General features: G+C 45.9%; 1 protein-coding gene across 1 annotated transcript in view; it reads right to left on the reverse strand.

Annotated features, from left to right (window-relative positions):
- CTNNA1 (catenin alpha 1) overlaps positions 1–22761 on the reverse strand; it is a 274271-nt gene that overhangs the window by 78175 nt on the left and 173335 nt on the right. The window contains exon 10 of the mRNA XM_089657034.1: positions 22127–22219. Within this exon, the coding sequence (XP_089513160.1) occupies positions 22127–22219 (93 nt within the window). The remainder of the gene's footprint in view (positions 1–22126; positions 22220–22761) is intronic.

Genomic DNA, 22761 nt, shown 5'->3' on the forward strand with positions numbered 1-22761 from the left:
AATGCCAGGTGACTGATGTGTCACTTTCTCTAGGTCAAAGGAACAAAGTCACAAGATATTGTGCTGAGAGTAAGATAAAAACTTGTTTATGGAATGAAACGTGTTTATGACATCCAGTAACCGTACATTAGGAGCTAAAAACCTGTTTAAGGACATCGAAGTAAGAAATCCTAAAGTCTGGGGGAGATGAAAAAAGGGGTAGATAAGAATCAAAAGTATGACTTTTCAGATTATGAATATGGTGGTTGAACGTGACTGTTATCCTCACAGAACCCTTCCGCTAGCTTCTCCTGTGGTGGGCGCCGTCCACTATTGGACAGCTTCCAGAAAATTGGGCTTATAAGGCAGAAGTCCGGGCGAGGATAGTAGAAGCCCCCCCCCCCTCCCCCCGGCAATCAATCATCGGGCTCCGGTGGGTAATCACTGCGCCTCCTACCCCAAAATGCAGGATCACATTTATATACGTGATCCTGTGCACAGGGGCCGCTCTGTAGCAGTATATGTACTGTGGGTGGTCCACTAGTGGTTAAAGAAATTTTTGTTTTTATTTTGCTTTTGATTACATTTTTTCTCCAATCCTGGTGCCATCTCCATTCTGACTTCTGGCATGATGGAACTTGTAGTCCTGCAACAGCTGGAGAGCTGCAGGTTGCCTACCCTGACCTAGTGCATTATCAATGGTCTATTATAAAAAAAACAAAAGAAAAAAAAAACCATAAAAACAAATGGGTACTCACAAAACGTTCAGCAACACCCCACCAAGCTGGCAAGCTGACACTAAGCTTAGCTCTAAAGAAGGGAGTGCACCCCCTTCGCAATGTTGGAGTACGCTTATCCTGCATAATAAAATCATTGGTGATGCACTACGTGCTTTGCACCCAGTTTTTTCTTTTTGTAGTTGCAATGGATTCCCCCATCTGAGGGGGGCTGCATCCACCAAGCATTTTGGCTTTTATGGACCTGTTGGTTATCCAACTGTGAAGGACCTCTGAGCCCCGGGAAGGATTATTTTTCTTTGTGTTCTTTTACCGTCGATCCCTTTGTAAGGAAAACGCACTGCGTGGAACCAGACACGTGACATCAGTACGCCCGCCAAAGTCCACGAATTGGATTTTATGCTGTATTTCGTTTTTACCTCCAAGTTCACTTTTAACCACTTGAGCTCCAGAGGATTTATCCCCCTTAATGACCAGGCCTTTTTTTGCTGTTTGGCGCTGCACTAATTCAAAATGATAATTGAAATAGTACCCAAACGACGCTGTACCCAAACGAAATTTACGTCCTTTTTTTCACACAAATAGAGCTTTCTTTTGGTGGTATTTGATCACCTGTGCGCTTTTTATTTTTTGCGCTATAAACAAAAAAACCACGAAAATTTTGAAAAAAACCAATATTTTCTACTTTCAGCTATAAAAAATATATAGTAAACGCAAAGTTAGTCATAAAATTAAACAAAAATGTATTCTGCTACATGTTTTTGGTAAAAAAAATCCCGTGCATTAGCGGGCAAACTGGCGCTATCTAGGAGGGGCGCTAACACTATCGGAAGTCACCAGTGACACTAATACAGTGATCAGTAAAAATCTGTTCACTGTAATCAATGACACTGGTGACAGGGCAGTGAAGGGGTTAACTGGGGGGGGGGAGATCAAGGGGTTAGACGGGATTATTTGTGTATTAGCGGGCAATCTGGCGCTATCTGGGAGGGGCGCTAACACTATCGGAAGTCGCCAGCGACACTGATACAGTGATCAGTAAAAATCGGTTCACTGATCAGTGACACTGATGACAGGGCAGTGAAGGGGTTAACTGAGGGGAAGAGGGGGCGATCAAGGGGTTAAACGGGATTACTGGTGTACTGGCGGGCAATCTGGCGCTATCTGGGAGGGGCGCTACCACTATCGGAAGTCGCCAGCGACACTGATACAGTGATCAGTAAAAATTGGTTCACTGATCAGTGACACTGGTGACAGGGCAGTGAAGGGGTTAACTGGGGGGGGGGGGGCGATCAGGGGGTTAAATGTGTCCTAGGTGTGTTCTGTCAGTGTAGTGCTTTGTACTCACTTTTACTGTGTCTTCTTCTCTGTCTGGAACGGAATGCGTCTAGGCAGAAGAGAAGAATGACATCATATCCTGCCCTGTGTAAATGTCAACACAGGACAGGATAGGACAGGGACCGATCATCTGATTTCAGCCAGAAATCACTGGCTGAAATCTAATGATTGATCCCTCCTGGATCGAATCGTGTCACCCGCGGGTCGGCGGGAGCGTGCGCACCCCCTACCCGCGAAAGTGGCGGGAGCGCGTAGCCCGTTTTAAAACGTGGTTTTGCTCTCCACTGCCGCCCTGCACACGTATACTGTATATACAGTGGCAGGGCGGCAAGAGGTTAATAAAAGGGGTGGTTTTTAACTGTTGGATACTACACTATGGAGGTTGTTCTTTTATTTTTATCTCGTGACCCACATTCCAGATATGCCTTGTAGTCATTTATGTGGGAGTCTGAGCTCGCATGCTTAATCTGTGTGGGATCTTTCTATTCGTTAAAGGAAAAGTTCACTTTTTGTAACAAGTTACACCCATATTCAGGGTGTAACACAAAAAGGACCTGCCCTCGTTCCCCCCCTTCGCCTTGTGACAACCTAGCAAGCAATCTTTTTCCTCCACTAGCTGCCACAATTTAAAAAATGTGGACGTGCGGGGATCTGCCCACCCGGCCACGTCACTCATTCACAGTATTCCGTGAATGAGAAAACTAGTAGTTTGTCAGTGAACTTGCCCCTCTGCAGAAGTCCTGCATGGCGCCAGTCTGCTGATTGCTGGTGCAATGCTTTATAGGCTCCCAAAACAAAAATTAGTAAATGGTAATTTTTTAATCAGCAAAAAAAAATGTGCATTTATTTTTCGTCTAAAGGTGAACTTATCCTTTAAGGAGTGTCACGATCTGGTGGTGTTTTGGAGCACTTTGTTGTTTGCACCATTGTGCAATGTGGATACTGGAATGTCATCTTTGTGGATTTTACTAGTTGCTGAACATTTTTATTGATTGTTGAAGGTACAGGCACCAGATTATTTTACTGGGAAGCAGATTTTGTACAGTGCACATTAGTCATAGACACTATTTGAACTCTGATTTCCCTTTTAACTAGTTGCCGACCGCAAATAGCCGAATGACGACTGCACTGCGGCCGGCCAGTTCTGAGTGGACGTCATATGACGTCCAGGGGGCGCGCACCCGGCGATCTCCGTGATTGCTGTGTCCTACGGACACAGCTGATCACGTGATCTGGTAAAAGGCCAATCACAGCGGCCTTTTACCACGTGATCAGCGGTGTCCATTGACACGCTGATCAGAGGGAAATGCAAGTGCCGGTTCTCGGCTGCACTTTCCTCACGCTGTCAGATCGTGAGGAAAGTACTGCCGAGAACCGGCAGTTGTCAGAGCGGGGATCGGCACCGATCATCAGGGCACTGATGATCAGTGCCCTGATGATCGGTGCCCAGCAGTGCCACCGGCAAGTTCCGCCCACCTGTGCCCAGCAGTGCGCCCACTAGCTGCGCCCACCTGTGCCCAGCAGTGCCACCTACCTGTGCCCAGCAGTGCCACCTACCTGTGCCCAGCAGTGCCACCCACCTGTGCCCACACACCTGTGCCCACCAGTGCCACCCACCTGTGCCCATCCACCAGTGCTGCCCAGCAGTGCTGCCCAGCAGTGCCACCAGTCAGTGCCCAGGGGTTGCGCCAGTCAGTGCCCAGCAGTGATGCCAGTCAGTGCCGTCTATCCGTACCCATCATCAGTGTCACCTATCAGTGCCGCCTATCAGTGCTGCATATTAGTGCCGCCTATCCGTGACACCTCATTAGTGCTGCCTATCAGTGCCCTTTAGTGCTGCCTATCAGTGCCGCCTATCAGTGCCCATCAGTGCTGCCTCATCAACGCACATCAGTGAAGGAGAAAAAATACCTGTTTGAAAAATTTTATAATAGAAACAAAGAAACTTTTTTTTTTTTTCCAGATTTTTTGCACTTTTTTTATTTATAGCGCAAAAAGTAAAGCGCCCAGTGGCAATTAAATACCACCAAAAGAAAGCTCTATTTGTGAGAAAAAAATGATCAAAATTTCATATGGGTACAATGTTGCATGACCGTGCAATTTTTAAAGTGTGGCAGCGCTGAAAGCTGAAAATTGGCCTGGTAAATAAGGGGGTATAAGTGCCTAGTAGGCAAGTGGTTAATTATTTATTGCACATATTTATTGTGGACACTGTTGAAATATTTAATACATTTTTTATTGTTGTATATAGAATTTTAGACACTTCTGTGGTTATGTGAAATATGTCTTTGGGAAGTGGTGGTGATAACAGGATCGTGACTGCAGCTTAATTTTTAGTGCCCGAGATGCTGTTTTTTGTAAAAGTAATTTGAGCAGTTAAACAGCCATCCGAAACCCCCATCCCTCCCACCCCTTTGCCAGGCATGCACCATTTCCAGGATCTCCAGTCCCACCGTGGAGTAGTTGCACCAGCTGACCATAGAAACAAAGGAGGAATTTCCATTCCTAAATCGTCTCTATGGTGTATGAAACTGGAAGCAACGAGGATTTTGTCATTTCCATTTTCGGTCGTTTGCTTACCAGCCATTGCAGGTAGTAAAGAGGCCAATCAAACGGATATCAGTAATAAATTTAAATTAAAGAAAAAATAGAGACAGTCAAAGAATACATTTAAATAAAAATAAAGCTCCCGTCGCCCAGTGTGCATATGTAAAATGGTGATCGCGCCACACATGAAGTATAGCCGTGAACGTCGGAGTGAAGGCAATAATTTTAGTACAAGGCCTGCTTACATAGATACTCAGGCTGAAAAAAAAGACAAAAGTCCATCCAGTTCAACCCTTGGAAAAAAAAAAAAAAAGTTATAATCCCACACACACAGTTGATCCAGAGGAAGGCAAAAAAACCCAGCAAAGCATGATCCAATTTGCTCCTGCAGGGGAAAAGAAATTCCTTCCTGATCCCCCGAGAGGCAATCCGATATTCCCTGGATCAACTTTACTTATAAATGTTAGTATCCAGTTATATTCTGCATATCCAAAAATGAATCCAGGCCTTTTTTAAAGTAATCCACTGAGCTGGCCAGAACCAACTCTTGAGGGAGTCTATTCCACATTTTCACAGCTCTTACTGTGAAGAAACCTTTCCGTGTTTGGAGATTACGTCTGGAGGAAAAGAAATGTAAAGAGCCAACCTTGTCCTCTGATAACCTCAGGGTGAATAACTCTACACCGAGTTCACTATATGCACCACTGATGTATTTATACATGTTGATTATATCCCCCTTAAAATCCTCTTTTCAACAGAGGATAAATTCAGTAATCTTTCCTCATAGCTGAGCTCCTCCATGCCTCTATCAGTTTGGTTTCCCTTCTCTGTACTTTCTCCAGTTCCCCAATGTTTTTTGTGATTTGGTGCCCAAATTTGAATTGCATATTCCAGATGAGGTCTTGCTGATTTGTACAGGGGTAAAATGATATCTCTCTGGAGTCTATACCTCTTAATACAAGAGGACTTTGCTCGCTTTAGAAACCACAGCTTGGCATTGCATGCCATTATTAAGCTTGTGATCTAACAGAACTCCCAGATTCTTTCCCACCATTGACTCCCCCAGTTGTACCCCCCTAGTATGTATGATGCATGCATATTCTTAGGCCCCAAGTGCTTAACCTTACATTTATCAACATTAAACCTCCACATACAGTCAGGTCCATAAATAATGGGACATCAACACAATTCTAACATTTTTGGCTCTATACACCACCACAATGGATTTGAAATGAAACGAACATGATGTGCTTTAACTGCAGACTGTCAGCTTTAATTTGAGGGTATTTACATCCAAATCAGGTGCACGGTGTAGGAATTACAACAGTTTGCATATGTGCCTCCCACTTGTTAAGGGACCAAAAGTAATGGGACAATTGGCTTCTCAGCTGTTCCATGGCCAGGTGTGTTATTCCCTCATTATCCCAATTACAATGAGCAGATAAAAGGTCCAGAGTTCATTTCAAGTGTGCTATATGCATTTGGAATCTGTTGCTGTCAACTCTCAAGATGAGATCCAAAGAGCTGTCACTATCAGTGAAGCAAGCCATCATTAGGCTGAAGAAACAAAACAAACCCATCAGAGAGATAGCAAAAACATTAGGCATGGCCAAAACAACTGTTTGGAACATTCTTAAAAAGAAGGAACGCACCGGTGAGCTCAGCAACACCAAAAGACCCGGAAGACCACGGAAAACAACTGTGGTGGATGACCGAAGAATTCTTTCCCTGGTGAAAAAAACACCCTTCACAACAGTTGGCCAGTGTCAGGGAGCGAGGAGCCAGACACACAAGCAGGTGCAATTAAAGGTAGGTTTATTTACACAGAAACAAGGCAAGAGTCTATGCAAGTCCGACAGCAACAGCGGATGACTTGGTAGGACAGAAGTTCTCGTGCCGAGGTCGTCTTCCAGGATAATCAAGTCGAGAACCAGCGGGAATCGTAGCCAAAGCCAGGGTCAGAAGCCAGGAAGAATGGTCTCCAGATCCGGGGTCAAAAGCCAGGAAGAATGGTCGCCAGAGCCGGGGTCAGAAGCCAGAAGGAGTCTTAGCCAAAGCAGAGTCGGTATCCAGGAGAGCAGAGTTAACTAAACAGGAGCTTGCTGCTGTGCAACAGACAGGACACAAATGCAATGGACAGCTGCAAACAGCAGACTTAAATGTGATAAGCCACCACCTCCTGGGAGAAGCCGCAGAGGGCTGAAAGCATAAAGGATCCCACAATGCTTTGCAGACCTAAGATGGATGCCAGCACATGGAGCAGCACAGGCCCTGAGGAAAGGTAGGACCTTGATAGCCAGATCAAGAACACTCTCCAGGAGGTAGGTGTATGTGTGTCAAAGTCAACAACAAAAAGACGACTTCACCAGAGTGAATACAGAGGGTTCACCACAAGATGTAAACCATTGGTGAGCCTCAAAAACAGGAAGGCCAGATTAGAGTTTGCCAAACGACATCTAAAAAGCCTTCACAGTTCTGGAACAACATCCTATGGACAGATGATACCAAGATCAACTTGTACCAGAGTGATGGGAAGAGAAGAGTATGGAGAAGGAAAGGAACTGCTCATGATCCTAAGCATACCACCTCATCAGTGAAGCATGGTGGTGGTAGTGTCATGACGTGGGCATGTATGGCTGCCAATGGAACTGGTTCTCTTGTATTTATTGATGATGTGACTGCTGACAAAAGCAGCAGGATGAATTCTGAAGTTTTCCGGGCAATATTATCTGCTCATATTCAGCCAAATGCTTCAGAACTCATTGGACGCCGCTTCACAGTGCAGATTGACAATGACCCAAAGCATACTGCAAAAGCAACCAAAGAGTTTAAGGAAAAGAAGTGGAATGTTATGCAATGGCCAAGTCAATCACCTGACCTGAATCCGATTGAGCATGCATTTCACTTGCTGAAGACAAAACTGAAGGGGAAATGCCCCAAGAACAAGCAGGAACTGACGACAGTTGCAGTAGAGGCCTGGCAGAGCATCACCAGGGATGAAACCCAGCGTCTGGTGATGTCTATGCGTTCCAGACTTCAGGCTGTAATTGACTGCAAAGGATTTGCAACCAAGTATTAAAAAGTGAAAGTTTGATTTATGATTATTATTCTGTCCCATTACTTTTGGTCCCTTAACAAGTGGGAGACACATATGCAAACTGTTGTAATTCCTACACCATTCACCTGATTGAGTGTTCTTGATTTGGCTAACTGTTGTGAAGGGTGTTTTCTTCACCAGGGAAAGAATTCTTCGGTCATCCACCACAGTTGTTTTCCGTGGTCTTCCGGGTCTTTTGGTGTTGCTGAGCTCACTGGTGCGTTCCTTCTTTTTAAGAATGTTGCAAACAGTTGTTTTGGCCACGCCTAATGTTTTTGCTATCTCTCTGATGGGTTTGTTTTTGTTTTCTCAGCCTAATGATGGCTTGCTTCACTGATAGTGACAGCTCTTTGGATCTCATCTTGAGAGTTGACAGCAACAGATTCCAAATGCAAATAGCACACTTGAAATGAACTCTGGACCTTTTATCTGCTCATTGTAATTGGGATAATGAGGGAATAACACACACCTGGCCATGGAATAGCTGAGAAGCCAATTGTCCCATTACTTTTGGTCCCTCAACAAGTGGGAGGCACATATGCCGACTGTTGTAATTCCTACACCGTTCACCTGATTTGGATGTAAATACCCTCAAATTCAAGCTGACATTCTGCAGTTAAAGCACATCTTGTTTGTTTCATTTCAAATCCATTGTGGTGGTGTATAGAGCCAAAAATGTTAGAATTGTGTTGATGTCCCAATATTTATGGACCTGACTGTAGTTGCCCAATTAAACATTTCATTGAGGTCGGCTTGTAAGTTAAAGATATCCTGTAAGGACGTTATTCCACTGCAAAGCTTGGTGTCATCTTCAAAGACTGAAATGGGATTTATAATCCCAGACCATATATCCTTTATAAATATATTAAAAAGTAAGGGTCCCAACACTGAACCTTGGGGTACACCACTGACAACCCTAGACCAGAGTATGAATCATTAACCACTACTCTTTGAATACGATCTTTTAGCCAGTTTTTTTATCCATTTACATACAGATTTTTCCAAGCCTGTAGACTTCACCTTACACATTAGTGTATGGGGAACTGCGTCAAACACTTTTGCAAAATCCAAGTTTACCACGTCCACCACCCCTCTGTCCAAGGTTTTCCTCACCTCTTCATAAAAAGAAATCAGATTTGTTTGACAATTTCTGTCTTTCATGTGGTCTGTTGCTTAAAATATTTTTTTCCAGCAAGAACTCATCTATGTGGTCTTTTAATAAACTCTCCAGTATCTTAACAACTATAGAAGTTAAACTAACAGGTCTATAATTACTTGGTAAAGATTTTGACCCCTTTTTAAATATTGGCACCACATTAGCCTTACGCCAATCAAGTGATACTATGTCAGTCATTAAAGAGTCTCTAAAAATTAGAAACAATGGCTTTGAAATGACAGAGCTCAGTTTTTTAAGGACCCGTGAGTGTATGTCATCCGGTCCAGGTGCTTTATTCACCTTCATTCTGTCAAAATATTTTTGGATCATATCAATTGTGAGCCAATGTGGATCATCTGGAGCTGTGTCAATACCATGCCCATTATGGACAAGAGCTCCCTCATGATTCTTTGTATGCACAGAGCTGAAGAAGGTATTTAATACATTTTCCTTCTTTGTCCCCAGTCACCCACTCTAGATTATTTTGTAAAGAGCCGACATGCTCGGACTGGACCTTTTTACTATTAATATATTTGAAGAATTTTTGGGGGTTGGTCCTGCTATCTTTTGCAATCCGTTTTCAATTTTTGTGGCCTTTATTTCCTTTTTGCATATTCTGTTATATTCTTTGTAATGTTTAACCAGTTGCCGCCTGGCCTATAGCCAGATGGCGGCCCGGAGAACAGCTCATCCCTCTGGGTGGACGCCGTATGGCGTCCTCTCAGGCCCGCACAGTGCGCCTGCCTGCAAGGCCGCTCTGCGGCGCGATCTGTCACCGGCCATGACAGCAGGTCACATGACAGTTGTATACACTGGATGGCTTCCTTTCATGCCATCCATTGTATACATGTGTGTCTAGCTGTGAATGGTCACGGCGATCACATGCACAAGCTGGGCCAATCACAGCCCATCTGTGTCATGTGGCCAAATCACAGCTAATCACAAAAACCCTAAATGAATCAATTTCATTCAGGTAAATGCTTTGGTAATTTTGCGGTCATGCAATGATGTACCCAAATGAAATTTATGTCCTTTTTTCACACAAATAGGAGCTTTCTTTAGGTGGTATTTGATCCCCTGTACAGTTTTTATTTTTTGCGCTATAAACAAAAAAAAAAAAGAACACTTTCAGCTATAAAAAAATATATAGTAAATTCAAAGTTACCGTATTTTCCGGAGTATAAGACAACTGGGCGTATAAGACGACCCCCTACTTTTCCTGTTAAAATATAGGGTTTGGGCTATACTCGCCGTATAAGACTACCCCTCTTCCAACGCAAACCAAATAAAAATTAAAAAACATCAGATTTGATTTCAATATGGTATGGTATTTCAGTATGGTATTCCAATGATGGGGCACTATTCCCCCCACTGACACCAATGATGGGACACTATTCCTCCCACTGACACCAATGATGGGACACTATTCCTCCCACTGACACCAATGATGGTGCCCCATCTTTAGTGTCAGTGTGTGAGGAATAGTGTCCCATCATTGGTGTCAGTGGGAGAAATAGCGCCCCATCATTGGTGTCAGTGGGAGAAATCGCGCCCCATCATTGGTGTCAGTGGCAGGAATCGCGCCCCATCATTGGTGTCAGTGGCAGGAATCGCGCCCCATCATTGGTGTCAGTGGCAGGAATCGCGCCCCATCATTGGTGTCAGTGGCAGGAATCGCGCCCCATCATTGGTGTCAGTGGCAGGAATCGCGCCCCATCATTGGTGTCAGTGGCAGGAATCGCGCCCCATCATTGGTGTCAGTGGCAGGAATCGCGCCCCATCATTGGTGTCAGTGGCAGGAATCGCGCCCCATCATTGGTGTCAGTGGCAGGAATCGCGCCCCATCATTGGTGTCAGTGGCAGGAATCGCGCCCCATCATTGGTGTCAGTGGCAGGAATCGCGCCCCATCATTGGTGTCAGTGGCAGGAATCGCGCCCCATCATTGGTGTCAGTGGCAGGAATCGCGCCCCATCATTGGTGTCAGTGGCAGGAATCGCGCCCCATCATTGGTGTCAGTGGCAGGAATCGCGCCCCATCATTGGTGTCAGTGGCAGGAATCGCGCCCCATCATTGGTGTCAGTGGCAGGAATCGCGCCCCATCATTGGTGTCAGTGGCAGGAATCGCGCCCCATCATTGGTGTCAGTGGCAGGAATCGCGCCCCATCATTGGTGTCAGCGGGGGGTGGAATAGTGCCCCATCACTGGTGTCAGCGGGGGGTGGAATAGTGCCCCATCACTGGTGTCAGCGGGGGGTGGAATAGTGCCCCATCACTGGTGTCAGCGGGGGGTGGAATAGTGCCCCATCACTGGTGTCAGCGGGGGGTGGAATAGTGCCCCATCACTGGTGTCAGCGGGGGGTGGAATAGTGCCCCATCACTGGTGTCAGCGGGGGGTGGAATAGTGCCCCATCACTGGTGTCAGCGGGGGGTGGAATAGTGCCCCATCACTGGTGTCAGCGGGGGGTGGAATAGTGCCCCATCACTGGTGTCAGCGGGGGGTGGAATAGTGCCCCATCACTGGTGTCAGCGGGGGGTGGAATAGTGCCCCATCACTGGTGTCAGCGGGGGGTGGAATAGTGCCCCATCACTGGTGTCAGCGGGGGGTGGAATAGTGCCCCATCACTGGTGTCAGCGGGGGGTGGAATAGTGCCCCATCACTGGTGTCAGCGGGGGGTGGAATAGTGCCCCATCACTGGTGTCAGCGGGGGGTGGAATAGTGCCCCATCACTGGTGTCAGCGGGGGGTGGAATAGTGCCCCATCACTGGTGTCAGCGGGGGGTGGAATAGTGCCCCATCACTGGTGTCAGCGGGGGGTGGAATAGTGCCCCATCACTGGTGTCAGCGGGGGGTGGAATAGTGCCCCATCACTGGTGTCAGCGGGGGGTGGAATAGTGCCCCATCACTGGTGTCAGCGGGGGGTGGAATAGTGCCCCATCACTGGTGTCAGCGGGGGGTGGAATAGTGCCCCATCACTGGTGTCAGCGGGGGGTGGAATAGTGCCCCATCACTGGTGTCAGCGGGGGGTGGAATAGTGCCCCATCACTGGTGTCAGCGGGGGGTGGAATAGTGCCCCATCACTGGTGTCAGCGGGGGGTGGAATAGTGCCCCATCACTGGTGTCAGCGGGGGGTGGAATAGTGCCCCATCACTGCTGTCAGCGGGGGGTGGAATAGTGCCCCATCACTGGTGTCAGCGGGGGGTGGAATAGTGCCCCATCACTGGTGTCAGCGGGGGGTGGAATAGTGCCCCATCACTGGTGTCAGCGGGGGGTGAAATAGTGCCCCATCACTGGTGTCAGCAGGGGGTGGAATAGTGCCCCATCACTGGTGTCAGCGGGGGGTGGAATAGTGCCCCATCACTGGTGTCAGCGGGGGGTGTATAGTGCCCCATCACTGGTGTCAGCGGGGGGTGTATAGTGCCCCATCACTGGTGTCAGCGGGGGGTGTATAGTGCCCCATCACTGGTGTCAGCGGGGGGTGTATAGTGCCCCATCACTGGTGTCAGCGGGGGGTGTATAGTGCCCCATCACTGGTGTCAGCGGGGGGTGTATAGTGCCCCATCACTGGTGTCAGCGGGGGGTGTATAGTGCCCCATCACTGGTGTCAGCGGGGGGTGTATAGTGCCCCATCACTGGTGTCAGCGGGGGGTGTATAGTGCCCCATCACTGGTGTCAGCGGGGGGTGTATAGTGCCCCATCACTGGTGTCAGCGGGGGGTGTATAGTGCCCCATCACTGGTGTCAGCGGGGGGTGTATAGTGCCCCATCACTGGTGTCAGCGGGGGGTGTATAGTGCCCCATCACTGGTGTCAGCGGGGGGTGTATAGTGCCCCATCACTGGTGTCAGCGGGGGGTGTATAGTGCCCCATCACTGGTGTCAGCGGGGGGTGGAATAGTGCCCCATCACTGGTGTCAGCGGGGGGTGGAATAGTGCCCCATCACTGGTGTCAGCGGGGGGTGGAATAGTGCCCCATCACTGGTGTCAGCGGGGGGTGGAATAGTGCCCCATCACTGGTGTCAGCGGGGGGTGGAATAGTGCCCCATCACTGGTGTCAGCGGGGGGTGGAATAGTGCCCCATCACTGGTGTCAGCGGGGGGTGGAATAGTGCCCCATCACTGGTGTCAGCGGGGGGTGGAATAGTGCCCCATCACTGGTGTCAGCGGGGGGTGGAATAGTGCCCCATCACTGGTGTCAGCGGGGGGTGGAATAGTGCCCCATCACTGGTGTCAGCGGGGGGTGGAATAGTGCCCCATCACTGGTGTCAGCGGGGGGTGGAATAGTGCCCCATCACTGGTGTCAGCGGGGGGTGGAATAGTGCCCCATCACTGGTGTCAGCGGGGGGTGGAATAGTGCCCCATCACTGGTGTCAGCGGGGGGTGGAATAGTGCCCCATCACTGGTGTCAGCGGGGGGTGGAATAGTGCCCCATCACTGGTGTCAGCGGGGGGTGGAATAGTGCCCCATCACTGGTGTCAGCGGGGGGTGGAATAGTGCCCCATCACTGGTGTCAGCGGGGGGTGGAATAGTGCCCCATCACTGGTGTCAGCGGGGGGTGGAATAGTGCCCCATCACTGGTGTCAGCGGGGGGTGGAATAGTGCCCCATCACTGGTGTCAGCGGGGGGTGGAATAGTGCCCCATCACTGGTGTCAGCGGGGGGTGGAATAGTGCCCCATCACTGGTGTCAGCGGGGGGTGGAATAGTGCCCCATCACTGGTGTCAGCGGGGGGTGGAATAGTGCCCCATCACTGGTGTCAGCGGGGGGTGGAATAGTGCCCCATCACTGGTGTCAGCGGGGGGTGGAATAGTGCCCCATCACTGGTGTCAGCGGGGGGTGGAATAGTGCCCCATCACTGGTGTCAGCGGGGGGTGGAATAGTGCCCCATCACTGGTGTCAGCGGGGGGTGGAATAGTGCCCCATCACTGGTGTCAGCGGGGGGTGGAATAGTGCCCCATCACTGGTGTCAGCGGGGGGTGGAATAGTGCCCCATCACTGGTGTCAGCGGGGGGTGGAATAGTGCCCCATCACTGGTGTCAGCGGGGGGTGGAATAGTGCCCCATCACTGGTGTCAGCGGGGGGTGGAATAGTGCCCCATCACTGGTGTCAGCGGGGGGTGGAATAGTGCCCCATCACTGGTGTCAGCGGGGGGTGGAATAGTGCCCCATCACTGGTGTCAGCGGGGGGTGGAATAGTGCCCCATCACTGGTGTCAGCGGGGGGTGGAATAGTGCCCCATCACTGGTGTCAGTGGGGGGTGGAATAGTGCCCCATCACTGGTGTCAGTGGGGGGTGGAATAGTGCCCCATCACTGGTGTCAGTGGGGGGTGGAATAGTGCCCCATCACTGGTGTCAGTGGGGGGTGGAATAGTGCCCCATCACTGGTGTCAGTGGGGGGTGGAATAGTGCCCCATCTTTCGTGTCAGTGGGGGGAGGGGGGGTGGGGGAGGAATAGTGCCCCATCGTTGGTGTCAGTGGGAGGAATAATGCTCCATCATTAGTATCAGTGACACCAATGATGGGGCACTATTCCTCCCACTGACACCAATGACACTTGCTGACCCCTGTTCCTGTATGGTGCTGCTGCAGCAAGCATACGTGGTTGCAGCAGCACCTCTGCACGGCACACGTACCGGCCGCTCCCTCACTCGATTTTCGTGGGGCCACTCGGCTCCGCCTCCTCGCCGGTGATTGGCCGCCTCTGTGCCTTTCCTGAGCTACAGTTCTGGCGGCCAATCAACGATGAGGAGGCGGAGCCGAGCGGCCGCTCGAACATCGAGCGGCCGAACTGAATGAAGGAGCAGCCGCGCTTCCTGGACTGGATCGTTGTGGGACTGGAGCCAGGTAAGAAACAGCAGCCCCCTGCCCACCCCTGTACTTAGTGTCCCTTCCGTTGGAAGGGGGGGGGGGCGGCGGCCCCCCTAAAAAGTGCTGCCCTGACACCAAGTGTCAGCATGCCGTATAGCAGCGTATAAGACGACCCCCAACTTTTGAGAAGATTTTCAAGGGTTAAAAAGTCGTCTTATATGCCGGAAAATACTGTAGTCATAAATTTAGGCCAAAATGTATTCTGCTACATGTCTTTGGTAAAAAATTCCCACCGTATATTGATTGCATCTACAAACTATGGTATAGATACTGCAACTTGTGTCATTTTTTTACTATACAGCGCTGCGCTAGTTTAACTGATAATTGCGTGGTCATGCAATACTGTACATAAAATTAAATTGATGTCCTTTTTTTCACACAAAGCTTTCTTTTGGTGGTATTTGATCACCTTTTTTGTGTGCTATAAACAATAAAATATCAAAAATTCTGAACAATATTTTCATATTTCTGTCATAAAAAATAAACCCAAAAACTCAATTTTCGTCATAAATTTAGGCCAAAATGTGTTTTGCTACATGTCTTTCCAATACCAATAACTGCATATTAATTGGTTTGTGTGAAAGTTATAGCATCTACAAACTATGGTATAGATAATGGAATTTACACAGCTTGTTTTTTGATTGCAGTTTTTACTTTGAAATGTGATAACATTTCTAGATGCTAAAATACCAGAGCAGTACAAACACCCCCAAATGACCCCTTTTCGGAAAGTAGACACCCTAAGCTATTTGCTGAGAGGCATATTGAATCCATGGAAGATTTATTTTCCACAAGTGTTTGTGTAAAAAGAAAAAAAGTTTGTCCTTTTCCAAAGTTTTTTAAATGATATATTGCTGACACATGCCATGGGTATATGTAGAAGTATCTGAATGTATTTTGGGGTGTAATTCCACAGAGTATGGGGATACCACATATGTGAAACTTTTTGGGAGCCTGCGAATGAAAAATCTCATCCAACAGTGCTTCACATACTTATGTATATTCTGAGAGCAAAACCCTGTTGCTGTCAGATTAAACAGGTTGGTAATGCAGCTGAATGGCGTTCCTACAAAGAAAACAGCAATGGTTAACAATAAACCAGTAACAATAAAACAGTAAAATTGTAACAGTAGAACAGTAACTCAACAAAAAACAACTATTTTTGGTTTTTCATTTTTTTTTGTACTTGCACTTATTTATTTTCTAAACTTAAATTTTAAAAGATTGTAGGTTCTCTCAAAATGCGATAGCCAGTTTCCTGACCTGTGCAAATATGTGCCCTGAACTGTGTTGTGCCCTATACTAATACTCCACTAGTGTGTGGTAGCGACCTTGAGGCAGAGACCAAGTTTGGCCAGGACAGGAGGGATAAAAAAAAAGCGGCTGTCACGCCTAATTCCATGTCTGCTACAGAAACCTCTTTTGGGGTGTCCTTTGGGTTGGGGTACCAGGAATGGCATCGGGAAAATGCCTCTCATGCAGCCGGCTAACTGCATCTGGGTTGGGGGTTTGGGCCATAGCACCTTCTGGATACAAAGGGGCCGTGATGATCTCTTCCTGGAATTTTAGGAAGGATCCACTTTGTCCAGTTGCTTTTTAAAGCACAAAAAAGTGCTGTATAGGGCCAATTGAATTAAATATACAGACACTTTTTTTGTACCAGCATCTGGCTTTTTGGGAAACTAAGTACAGCTTCATCATCTGGTCGGCAAACAATTTGATATTTGCATGTGTTGCTGGTATTGAATTGGGGTTTCTGGTGGCTATTATCTTCTTTCACATGATAGAAGTGTATGCGTGCCAATGTATCCCTGGGAATTGCGGCCGGAAGGAATGATGGTTTGGGAATGCGATGTGCCCGGTCTATTGCTAGTTCCACATCTGTGAGTGTAGGGATGATGTGCTTCATGAGTTGTTGGATGAATGGGACTATGGCGTCCGCTGTGGTGGACTCAGGTATACCATGGAATTTAGTGTTGTTTCTCCTGGAACAATCCTTTAGGTCTGCTAGTTTGAGGTTTATTTGGTCAATCTCATCTTCATGGTCTGCGTGTGCATCTATGAGGTCATTATGTGCGGCGCACATTTCTCCTAATTTGTCTTCAATATGGTGAATGCGTTTTTCTTGTTTTTGTACTATAAAAAGGGAGATTTGGGATAATGTCACCGTCAAGTCGTTATGCAATGTTTGTCTTAGAGATAAGAGCATGTTTTTCATAGCAATTTCCGTGATAGGTTGGTCAGAGGCAGGATAGGAATCAAAGATGGAGAGTTGTCAGGATTTGAAAGTGGAACGGAAGGCTGCCTGTCATGGGGGACATCTGTGTCCAATCTCGGTCTAGATTTGGCTGGGCTGCTATTAGTAGGAGACAGGGAAGGAGAGGACTCACCCGGGTCTCCTGGGTAGAATGGTGCCTTCACCCTGGGGTCCGGGTGATATGCTGTGTCTCCCTGTGTGTCTCCTTCATGAGGGAAGAGACTGCCTGTCACGCAGCCGGCGCCATCCTGTCCACAGGGACCGAGGGCTGGGAAGAAGTTGGTGAGTTTCCTCGGTTGCCCCGGTGTTATCCAATGCCGGGTCATGCTGACCAAGGGTTCTGTGACCCTTAGCGGTGTGCCTGCTATATTTGCTGGGTTCGGGCTCGATGTGTGCCACGATGTCACTGGCGGACGGACAGAGCACTGCTCAGTGAGCTGTCATCTGCTGGCCGGCCGCGCATGCGCCCCCTGCATATATTTTTAAAAAACATTTTTGGCAGAGATTTTTTCATCCACATTAAACAATGTGCATAGAGGAATTGTTTAGGTTCTTTTTTTTCCCCGTTCAGCTCACAGGCTGAACGAAAAAAAAAAATAAGAAAGTTCATATATGGCCAACATTAGAATTGGGTGGATGCAGGGAGGTATAGTCTAATGGTGGGCATACCACACACTTTTTCTGGCAGAGAGCTCTTCTTTTTTTCCCCCATTCAGCCCACAGGCTGCATAAAAAAAACAAACATATATAACCAAGGACCAGCGACATACTGGTATATTACTGGACTTCCTGTAAGCTGCTGGCATCATCCCGGTATTGTTTTTTTTCAGCTGGTGATCGGTTTTCATGTAAAAGCAATCCTAGTGGCCAATTAGGCACAGGCTTGTTTTTACAAGCAGTGGAAGATGGTCTTCTCCTGCTGCCTTCCATGACATTCTCAGGCAGTACCGTGCCATCAGGGAACCTGAGAAAGCAGCCTGCGTTTCTGCTAGCTGACCACAGAGCTGATTGGAGACCAGAATAGGGTCAATGATCTCTAAAGTCTAAGAAACCGAAAGCTACAAGTATTTCATCACTTCAGTTTCGCTGGACAAAAACAGTGCCATTTTTTAATTGGGAAAGCATCTTATCACATCGATCTTGGTGATTTAAGGGCAGAAGAGATATCTAGAGTCTAAGAGATCACAGTTTTCTCAGAAAAGAATACATGGCACTGACTATTGCGATCACAGGGGAGATTTACATTCCCTGTGATAATAAAAGTGATAAAAAACCCCCCAAAATTTAGAAAAGAAAAATTAAAGCACCCTCATCCTTCCACGCGTGCGCGCAATAGTGTACGCAAGCATCAGCCCATGTCGGTATGAGAACAGCAGTTGCACCATGCATGTGTGGTATCGCTGCAAATATCAGATTGAGGGCAGTAATTCTAGCACTAGACTTCCTGTGCAAACTTAACATGGTAGCCTGTAATGGCTTTTAAAAGGTTGCCTATGGATATTAAAAATGTATGTAATGTGTCGCCGTTGCACGGGGCAAGCAGTTTTACAGCATATCATATTTGGTATCTATTTGGTATACTATCATTTTTATATTTTACCAAACAATTGGCCAATATATTGTGTTTTTGTGCATTAAAATGAAAAATGTGCATTTAAAAAAAAAAATTAAAACAATTTTATTTTAAAAATTGCTGCGCAAGTACTATGTGACATAAAAAAATTGCAACATTGAGTGATGTGTGGCATAAGCTTCTAATGATGGGCATAAATAGACAAGATAATAACCCCCACCCGAAATTAACCCTTTTTGGAAAGTAGACACCCCAAACTATTTGTTAAGAAGCATGTTGAGACAATAGAAGAATTTCATTTACTGCAAATTTTTGGAAAATGTCAAAAAATGTGTTCGTTTTTTTACACAAAGTTGTCACCTAAATGATATATTGCTCACACCTGCCATGGATATATGTGGAATTAAAACCCACAAATTCATTCATTCTACAGTTTTCGGCCCTAATATACCAAAATAGTACAACACCCCCCCTTCCCCCCAAATGACCCCTTTTTGGAAAGTAGACACTGCAAGGAATTTGATAAAGGCATGGGGACTATTTTGCAGATCTTGTTTGTTTCCAAAATGTTTTGGATAATGAAGAAAACAAAAACTTTTTTTATTTTTCAAAACCTTGTGAGAAAAAAAAAAAATGAGATCTACAAAATATTCACCATGCCTCTTATTAAATTACTTGGGGTTTCTACTTTCCAAAAAGAAGTCATTTGGGTTTGTTTGTATTGCCCTGGCCTTTTAGCACATCAAGAAATGTAATAGGCAGTCAAAGTAAAAGCTGTGTAAATTCCAGTATCCATACCATAGTTTAAAGACGCTATAACTTTCACACAAAACAATTTATATACACTTTTTACCAAAGACATGTAGCAAAATACATTTTCGTCTACAGTTGCAAGAAAAAGTATGTGAACCCCTTGGGATTATGTGGAGTTTTGCATGAATTGGGCATAAAATGTGCTCTGAACGTCATCTAAGTCACAATAGAAGAACACAGTCTGCTGAACATAATACTACACAAACATTAGATGTTGCCATGGTTTAATTGCACATAACATGTAAACATTCACAGTGCAGGGAGGAAAAATGATGTGAACCTTTGGACTTAATAACTGGTTGACCCTCCTTTGGCAGCAATAACCTCAACCAAACGTTTCCTGTAGTTGCAGATCAGACCTGCACAACGATCTGGAGTAATTTTGGACCACTCCTCTTCACAAAACTGTTTCAGTGTAGCAATATTCTTGGGATGTCTGGTGTGAATGGCTCTCAAGGTCATGCCACAGCATTTCAATCGAGTTGAGGTCAGGACTCTGACTGGGCCACTCCAGAAGGCGTATTCTGTGCTGTTGCAGCCATTGTTTTGTTGAATTACTTGTATGCTTTGGGTCATTGTCCTGTTGCATCACCCATCCTCTGCGGAGCTTCAGTTGGCGGACAGACGGTCGTACGTTTTCCTGCAAAATGATGATAAACTCTGGAATTCATTTTCCCCATCAATGACAACAATCCGTCCAGACCCTGAGGCAGCAAAGCAGCCCCAAACCATGATGCTCCCTCCACCATGTTTTACAGTGGGGATGAGGTTTTGATGTTGGTGTGCTGTGCCTTTTTTTCTCCACACATAGTGTTGTGTGTTCTTCCCAAACAACTCAATCTTGGTTTCATCTGTCCACAGTATATTTTGCTAGTAGTGCTGTGCAGCATCCAGGTGCTCTTTTGCAAACTTCAAACATGCTGCAATATTCTTTTTGGACAGCAAAGGCTTCCTCCATGGTGTCCTCCCATGTACTCCATTCTTGTTTAATGTTTTCCTTATTGTAGATGTGTCAACAAAAATGTTAGCATGTGCCAGAGATTTCTGTAGGTCTTTAGCTGAAACTCTGGGATTCTTCTTTACCTCATGCAGCATTCTGCGCTGTGCTCTTGCAGTCGATTTTACAGGACGACCACGCCTAGGGAGAGTAGCAACAGTGCTATACTTTCTCCATTTGTAGACAGTCTGTCTTACCGTGGACACATGAACATCAAGGCTTTTGGAGATACTTTTGTAACCCTTTCCAGCTTCCTGCAAGTCAACAATTTTTGATCGTAGGTCTTCTGAGAGCTCTTTTCTGCAAGGCATGGTTCACATCAGACAGTGCTTCTTGTAACCAGTAAACCCAAAACAGGTGTGTTTTTTTAAGGGCAGGACAGCTGTCAGCAACACATCCAATATCATCACACTGATTGGAATCAAGGTTGGCTCACTCCTGGCTCCAATTAGCTCTGGGAGAAGTCATTAAGCTAGGGCCTCACATACTTTTTCCTCCCTGCACTGTGAATGTTTACATGTTAAGTGCAATTAAACCATGGCAACATCTAATGTTTGTGTAGTATTATGTTCAGCAGAATGTGTTCTTCTATTGTTGTGACTTAGATGACGTTCAGAGCACATTTTATGCCCAATTCATGCAAAACTCCACGTAATCCCAAGGGGTTCACATACTTTTTCTTGCAACTGTAAATGTATGACTAATTGAGTTTATTGGATATTTTTTATAACAAATGAGAAAATAACTTTTTTTTTTAATCTTTTCGGTTTTTTTTTTTTTTGTTTAGAGAGCAAAAAATTAAAACCCACAGGTGATCAAACACCACCAAAAGAAAGCTCTATTTGTGGGAGAAACAAATTACAAATTTCGTGTACAGCATTACAAAACCACGCAATTGTCAGTTAAACTAGCACATCGCTCTATAGCAAAAAATGGCCTAAATTCCAGTATCCATACCATAGTTGGTAGACACTATAACTTTCACATAAACCAATACACACTTATTGGGATTTTTTGTTTATCAAAGACATTAAGCAAAATATATTTGGGGCTAAATTTATGAAGAAATTTGAGTTTATTGGATTTTTTTTTTTTTTTTTTAAAAGACAAATGAGAAAGTAACTTTTTTTTTTATTGATAGCACAAAAAATAAAAACTCAGTGGTGATCAAACACCACCCAAAGAAAGCTCTATTTGTGTGAAAAAAAAGTATATAAATTCAGTTTGGGTAAAGCATTGCATGACCGCGCAGTTATAAGTAGAAATAGTGCAGCGCCGAATAGCAAAAAGCAGAATATAGCAGAATCGCATAAAGGGGGATACATTTTCTGGGGGGCAAGTGGTTAAATTCGGTTTTGGTCAAATTTATTTAATCAGGACAAGTAGGTTGCCATGAGGGAAAAATAGATAGGGAATAATGAGGGACAAGTAGATTGGGAACCCAATTTTGTCCCTTTGACAAGTAGTTTTTAAAAAATGTCCACACCCCTGAGACAGACACTGTAGTGTCAGAGCAACTAACTATTCTAGGTCTGTATGTTCTATGACAAAGTTTACTGACAGTTTAAATTTTTCCTGCTCCAAAAGTACTTCCAATCTGATGAGTCCTTCAAGTTTATAGACATCTAACGAAGCAAAACATGGGTGAAAATCGAAAACATGCCAGTAGATTTTTGTAATGTTGGAGGAAAGGAAGAGTAGACAAAAGACAATGGACTGCATACAAAGAGCTTACAAAATGCCATATAGAATTAAAGCTTATATCAATAGTACCTGAGGGCATAGGGCTTCCAGCTGGCTTGCAGAAATGCGCACAAGTTTCACACCTTCCTCATTATTAGATATTGAGCATGCCAAATTTGCCACCTACAACAGAAAAATGTTAAAAAATTTTAAACGTATGGTGTACAAAGTTACACACTCTTGTTAGGCTCATGATGTACACAAGCATGAATTTTCTGTTTAAATCAAACATGTTCAGGTGCATCAAAACACAAATGTGTGCAAACTAACAGTTTATTAAAAGAAGCTACATTGGAAACAGGCAGCATGCAGTAGTCTCTCTGCAGTGCTCCAACAGCCCCCTGATGAGTCAGAGTTACAGCTCTCCAACTACAGCACGAGCTGCTTAGGCTGTTGTGGCTGTATTATAAAAAAAAAAAAAAGTTATTGGGAGGAGTCTGATCCACTAAGACCCCCAGACTCCCTTCCATCCTCAATTCCCCCAGAGGTTCTCCCCCTGAGGAACTTGTATTCAAATTTTTACTCCATTACTTTACATTATTAAACCTCATCTGCCATTTAGCTGCCCCCCCTCTTTTTCTCAGAAGTCTTCTTCCTAAAGTTTCTATATCCTGTTGTGATGTTATTGTCCTGCTTAACTTGGTATCATCAGCAAACACTGATAT

This window comes from Staurois parvus, unplaced genomic scaffold (genome assembly GCF_062004578.1).
Source record: "Staurois parvus isolate SC_StPar_1 unplaced genomic scaffold, SC_StPar_1.0 ptg000958l, whole genome shotgun sequence".
NCBI classification, from domain to species: Eukaryota; Metazoa; Chordata; class Amphibia; order Anura; family Ranidae; genus Staurois; species Staurois parvus.